The 7006-nt window shown below is 34.4% G+C and overlaps 1 protein-coding gene across 3 annotated transcripts; it reads left to right on the plus strand.

The window, feature by feature from the left end:
• Positions 1-246: 246 nt before the first annotated feature.
• LOC113847052 (protein FAR1-RELATED SEQUENCE 9) lies at positions 247-6305 on the plus strand. 3 transcript variants are annotated; one of them, XR_003501755.1, is made up of 4 exons: positions 247-435; positions 1795-3284; positions 4649-4796; positions 5862-6192. XR_003501755.1 is itself a non-coding variant. In XM_027475897.1 (3 exons), exons 2-3 carry the CDS (start codon positions 1809-1811, stop codon positions 6027-6029), a joined length of 1644 nt encoding a protein of 547 aa, XP_027331698.1. In that variant the 5' UTR covers positions 247-435; positions 1795-1808; the 3' UTR covers positions 6030-6305. The 3 variants fall into 3 exon arrangements, 2 of the variants coding, with proteins under 2 accessions (XP_027331698.1, XP_027331699.1); XM_027475897.1 differs by lacking the exon at positions 4649-4796 and having other exon boundaries at positions 5862-6305; XM_027475898.1 differs by having other exon boundaries at positions 4649-6189.
• Positions 6306-7006: the final 701 nt, after the last annotated feature.

Genomic DNA, 7006 nt, shown 5'->3' on the forward strand with positions numbered 1-7006 from the left:
GACTAAATTTAATACTCGTCGTTAATACAAATGAGTTAGATAATTTATTTTATTAACTTTAATTTTATTAATTTATATAATTTAATTAATATTAAAAAATTTCATTTATTTAATAATTTATAATTTTAATTAATTTTATTAATAATTTTTTAAATTATATAACATTGCATATAAAAAAATATATCTTTAATTTTTTACGTAAAATTATAAATTTTAATACAATAATATTATTAAATATTATATATTATTAAATGTGTTTTTTTTAATGAACCGAAGTCAAGAAAAGCTCAATCTCCCCAGTGTTCTCAATCTGTCAAGGACCTCAAGCCCCCCAATCGTTCCCAATGGACCCCAATCCACTTGTCTGACTTTAATTTGTTCAAACCCTAAGTCGGTGACGAACTGTTTGTTGGCTCAAGCTCGCGATTTCTCAAGGTAAGCCCTTAACCTGAGTCGGTAACGAACCATTTGCAAAGTGGTTTGAAAGTTATACCATATATTTCTGGGTCGGTTAGAATGGTTGATGGGCCAATACCAATGTTTTGACTTGGGGGTGGTTTTGGTTTGGTTTCCTCAGCCAGAAATGACAATCGATTATGACTTTTCTTGGGATTGCATGTGTAAGGAAATGCACAACATTACAGACTGTAGATAGTGGATGCATTATTCTGTAGGTTGCATGGTACTCATCACATAGTTTGCATGCCATTTCATAAATAAAGGCATACAAATAGTAGGGATTCAGAATTTGCAGGATGTAGGCCCTCCACCCAACGAAAAGCTTAGTTTTAAAAACAGAATACTATTTTTAAAAGAGTAATCAAACATGCTCTAAATCATTTATAGGTTTCAAATTCTGTATCAGCCAGGCCATAGTTGCTCACTAACTGAAGAATCGAGTCATTTCTTCATATTGACCAAAGGGTTATATCTCAGAGGCAAACAGTGAGAGATAGAAAGAGTGGACATAGGGAGAACTAAGCCAAGCCAGACACAGGGAGGACAGGGATATATTTGCTTATTGCAGGACAACCACCCCCCGCGCCCCCACTATCATTTAATTCAACAAATGGTTGTTCTAACGTTTCTAATTGCTACCTCAGCTGATAGGTTTAAATTTATCATATATGGGTGCGATAACTCTGATTTCAGCAAAATTACTTATAACAACTCAAAACTCATGCTCCCCAAAACCATAGTTTATATATATATATATATATATATATATATATATATATATATATATATATATATATATATATATATCGATAATTACATAGTTTATATTATAGTTGCTACAATGTATTGGCTGTTCACATATAGGAGCAGAATCTCAGGAAATTATTTATTTTGTTGATTTTTAGTGTATTTGGGTATTTGTGTTCTTGGAATGGAGTTGTAAGTTGCATTTATATATGACATGTAGATTTTTTTTTATCATTTTTTTCTTAAAACATGAGGGCGGGTCTATATCAGTCTTATATTGTGTCTGGCTAATCACATTGCCTATGTGAGTTCTATGTAATTTGATAATGAGCTTTGCACTAATCTCATTATGAATATCCTGTTCTTTTTCATATGTCTATGATGTACTATGAGTAGACTTAGCAGGGTTAAATAGTTTTTTCCAATTCATTATGTATGTGTTTGAAATTCTGAATTGATTACCATTTCAGTATAGATTTATGGCTTTTGTTTAAAAAATTTAGGCAGTTTGATTCTGTAATCTGTCAAACATAATTTTTGGCAAGCATTCCTGATCACAATCCCCCTCCTTCCCCCTTGGATCTACAGCACACACATTTGATATGAGTAGCACTAGGCAGCGTACCCTTGGTGGCGTGGGTCATCATGTGTTGGACTATTTGAAGCGCACGCAGGCAGAGAATCCTGCTTTCTTTTATGCTGTCCAGGATGACAATGATCACTCACGTGGGAATATATTTTGGGCTAATGCAACATCCAAAATGAACTACTCTTATTTTGGGGATGCTGTTATATTGGACACAACCTATAAGGCTAACCGCTACAGGGTGCCATTTGCCTCTTTCACTGGGTTTAATCATCATGGGCAACCTGTGTTATTTGGTTGTGCATTGATTCTCAACGAATCTGAGTCCTCATTTATATGGCTATTCAGGACTTGGCTTCATACCATGTCTGGACACCACCCTGTCTCCATTACAACAGACTTGGACCCATTCATACAAGTTGCTGTTGCCCAAGTTCTCCCTTCAACTTGCCATCGATTTTGTAAATGGAGCATATTCAGAGAAACCCAAACCAAACTGGCTCATATATGTCAATCAAATCCTGCTTTTGAAACTGAATTTAAGAAATGTGTTCATGAGAGTGAGACAATTGATGAGTTTGAGTCTTATTGGCACTCGTTCGTGGGAAGATTCTATCTCATGGATAATGAATGGCTTCAGTCAATGTACCATGCACGACAACATTGGGTCCCTGTCTACTTGCGAGACACTTTCTTTGGGGAGATATCTTTAAATGAGGGAAATGAATGTTTAAACTTGTTCTTTGATGGATTTGTGAATGCATCCTCCACTCTTCAGGTATTGGTTAGACAATATGAGAAGGCTGTGTCAACTTGGCATGAAAGAGAACTAAAAGCAGATTATGACACTACTAATAGCAGTCCAGTTTTAAAAACACCATCCCCTATGGAAAAACAAGCTGCAAGTCTTTACACGAGAAAGATATTCATAAAATTCCAAGAGGAGTTAGTAGAAACTCTTGCGAATCCTGCCACGAAAATTGATGATTCAGGAACTATCACTACTTATCGAGTTGCCAAATTTGGAGAAAACCAAAAATCTCACATTGTCACTTTTAATTCTTTTGAGATGAAAGCTAGTTGCAGCTGTCAGATGTTTGAATATTCAGGAATTATTTGTAGGCATATATTGGCAGTCTTCAGAGCTAAGAATGTTCTCACTCTTCCATCTCAGTATGTGCTTAAACGCTGGACAAGGAATGCAAAAACTGGTACATTGTTAGATGAACATGCATCTGAATTGCCAAGTAGTTCTTGTGCATCTGTAACAGTTCGTTATAACAATTTGCGTCAAGAAGCAATCAAATATGTTGAAGAAGGTGCAAAATCAATCCAAATCTATCATGTTGCAATGAGAGCTTTGCAAGAAGCTGCTAAGAAAGTTTTTGCCATAAAAAATCAGAGTTCTGGAACAGCAGAGGGAGCTACACTAACCAATGGAGGCCGGGGTGAATTGCTTGCAGCAGATGATGTTCCAAGTTATCAATCTGTGGTTAGTTTCTTTGAACTTAAAAACTTTTCCTTAAAACATTAACCTAGCGTTAGGTTCTCACTATGACATTTATTTCGATAAAGTCTTTGCTTGATGAGTTCTACAATCCTGATGTATTCTACTGTGAGCTGCATCCAATGGACTATACTATTATTCTATATATCTATGAAACACTGTTATGCCATTTTTCATCTCATATTGATATTGAATACATGTTTAATACCAATACACTTTGATACTCTATCAATACGTATCCAAGCATCGAAACTGTTTTTAAAAAAGGAAATAAACCACAATACATCTTTGACACTCTTCATTACTTGACTGTTGAAGTTTTGATACGATTAAGTGATACAGAACCAAATGACTTTCATCTCTTTGTGAAACTCTATAACATATTAATTGTGTCAAATCAGTGGGAAAACCATAATTGTTGGGAGTTGGGACCTCTTGCTAGGACTCTTCAAAACTGAGGAGATTGCAACACTTTGGTAGCTCCCACGCAACGGCCAAGTAGTGACATTGTAGCTTGGAGTCCACTTCAACAAGATACTAATGTTTAAGAAAGAATTTCTTAGTTTGTCTTCTTTTAAATATGATAACTATTTATTGTGAAATATATATATATATAGAGGAAGGATTTACTTCTCACACTAGTGTAAGTCTAAAAATTCTTACATTCAATCTAAGCCTTTCATTTAACTTACATCATAACCCGATAGATGTAAATTAAATAAAAGGCTCAGATTGAGTGTAAGAATTTTTAGACTTATACAAATATGAGAAGATCTTATCTCATATATATATATGATAAGCCATATTGTATTTGTGTATCAAAGTTATATATTGTTTGTGTGAAAGCAAACAAAATTATAGGAAAGGAGGGGAAAAGGGGCAATTTTTCCCCCTTGTACAATTAACAAGTTGGCTCTAGAAGATATGTTTGTTATTTTCTAGGTAATCCTTTCCAATGTGGTAAGTTAATAACATTTAGTTTGATATTTTTTTAAGAGGTAACCCGTTATCAGCTACTTTAAACAGCGGACCTTTTGCAAAGTGCTACCACAAACTTTAAACTTGTCTCAATTAATCCTTAAACTTCACATAATGTACCAATAGATCCTTCCTTTCTGTATAGCATTATTCAACTCATTTGCAATAGTGTGCCTATCATGTGTCCGCTTGATGACATGTCAAAACACTATTCATCCATCTGATTGAATCTTCAGGTCCATTATTTTTTGCTCTGTTTATTTATTTAATAAATGATCATAAATCATAAAAGCACACAATTATCTTTGAAACAAAAGTCCAAGTAAATTACGAACCTTACAATCTAAAACAGTTGTTTGAAAATTGGGAAGGTTGAATGAAGAGGAGGCTAAAATGGGTGGACTTTGATGATCAAATCTTGAGAATAAGTGGGTTCACACATTTTGGGTTGGGAGCTCTGTTACAGCTTACTACCTTGGTTTGGAGTTATGTTCAGGGAGACCACAGTGAGTGGTGATGGTGAGTGCTGATTTGGGCTTATAGATCTCTCTCTCTCTTTCTGGTTTATTTTTATGAAAGATTGTTGTGGGCCTGTGATGCATGGTTGTTGTTTGGATGATGATGGAGTTCGATGTTTCTGATGTGGTGGTAGGACTTCATGCCAATTACTATTTGTTTTAGTTGTTTATGATTCAAAAACTTATTAATTATATTTTAACAATAAAGATATTAAATGATCAAAAGATTTTTCACATTTTAATTCATAGTTATGGCACATTTATTTCTAATTGAATTAAAGTGAGAAAAAAAAATTGCAAATCCAAACATTGAAAGCATGACTTCTAATTTAGCAAGTAGTTGTGTTGGTTAGTTAGTTAATTGGTCCCATTTTAATGATGAGATGGATTGAATTGATGCTAGTCTAGATACAGCAGAATAATTCAAGTAATATAATGTATCTTCCCGTATTGAGTTAAATGGTAACTAAACAAAAGGGTCTATTTGCATATTTGGTAAAATATGATTGAGATGAATTTAAAGTTGATGTCATGTTGCAAAAGGTCAAGTTTAGGGAGGCTGAACATACTTTTTTCTTAAAACTTGTCTCCTATTTATATGATTTGTATGTGAAGAATTCATATTGCATATGTTTTGGTTATAACATGTTTATTGGCTTGTGATTAACTTTTTCTTTTTTTCACTGTTTTTATTCTATGACTATGTTGATCTTCTTTTCCCGTCCCCTCATTATATTTTAGAAATTGAAATTGCTTTGCTAGTAAATTTAAATTGAACTTCTTAAAATTGGGCATGTTGTCTTGGACATGGGCCAAATAAGGGACACGGTGTTAATGTCCCCTTGTGTTTTGTGCTTATCTTGTTGAACATTTATTATTAGGCTATAAATATAAAGTTTCTTTTTTAACTATAATTTAGTAGAATTATGGCACAAAATTTTTATGTATTTGCATAAATGTGCACATATTATTGTTTAAGAACTAAGAATCTCTTTTTGTATGTGGCTTCTATGTTTGTTGATACACATGATATTACAAAAAATACCCTTTGGATTCTATGCAACAGGCAGAAAAGCAAAGGAAAATCCAAGAGCTGACTGCTGAGTTAGAGGTTACTAACCAACGATGTGACGTATATAGAGAAAACTTACTGGCTGTGCTAAGGGATATGGAAGAACAGAAGTTAAAGCTATCAGTGAAGGTCCAAAATGCAAGACTTAGTTTGAAAGAGTGAACGCATCAATTGCAAAGGGTTTAAGATGTGGCTATCCATTTTGATTCCTCTTAGGGTGTTGTGTTGATAAAAATTGAATTGAAACTGAACATATTTTTTTTTATTCATCTCTGAAAGGAAATTACAAGAGTTTATATAGAGGTAGTTTCTCACTATCTCTAACCAAATCCCTATGGCTTAACAACTAACCTAACAAAATAACAGCCTAGCTACAAGTTACATTCATAATCAACGATAGCCTTGGTTTGAGTTTAAATATATTGATTGTGCTTTTGTGTTATTGTGTGTTCATTACACGTGGCTCATTAGATGAATGGCATGGATTTATTTTTAGAAGTTTTATACATGGGGACTAAATATATGTTTTTATTTAAATGGTGTCATCTGTCATGTGATCTATTTATCGGGCAGAAACCCTTTCGTATTGTGATGTGATATGTCATGTGATCTCATTAACCCTATTTTTCTTCCCCATCATAATTGGCGTGACACTTCTTGCTATACAAGGTTCACTTTCCTTTTTCTCTTTACACGCCCTTAGTGTCGGTTTGGAATTTAATCAAAGGAGTTAGAAATTAAACTTGAGGGACCCATGGTAGAAGAGGGTGATTCTGCTCTGTAACAATGGAGTTAGAAATCAAAGGAGTCTGATTGAGGTATTTCCAATGGACCTGCAAAAAAGAAGTCTCCACCCGGAGGGGGAGGGGGATCAAATTCAAATTCTGGGAAAGGTATGTCCAGCGCCCCGAAGCATGCATCAGACCAAGGGGTAGAAGTTGAGGGGTGATGCTGGAAGTGACCAAACTAGGTTTGGAGAACTCATCAGGCCCGTTTATGAGGAAACATCCCTTTGAGAATGCTGAGGTCGCAAGAAGAAGCAGCTATTGGTGCACAAAATCAGAGAGGAATAAGCCTAAAAACTCAAAAGGAAAATAAGTTTTGGAAAAAAGAAGCCTCCAAGGAGAAAAAAAAAAAAC

This window comes from Abrus precatorius, unplaced genomic scaffold, assembly GCF_003935025.1.
Source record: "Abrus precatorius isolate BTA unplaced genomic scaffold, Abrus_2018 Scaffold8, whole genome shotgun sequence".
Lineage (NCBI taxonomy): Eukaryota > Viridiplantae > Streptophyta > Magnoliopsida > Fabales > Fabaceae > Abrus > Abrus precatorius.

Excerpts from the sequence above, each read along its gene's own strand:
- LOC113847052 (XM_027475897.1), top strand. The coding sequence starts at position 1,809 with ATGAGTAGCACTAGGCAGCGTACCCTTGGTGGCGTGGGTCATCATGTG. Across the intron at positions 3,285-5,861 it reads TTCCAAGTTATCAATCTGTG|GCAGAAAAGCAAAGGAAAAT; the intron begins GTTAGTTTCTTT and ends TCTATGCAACAG.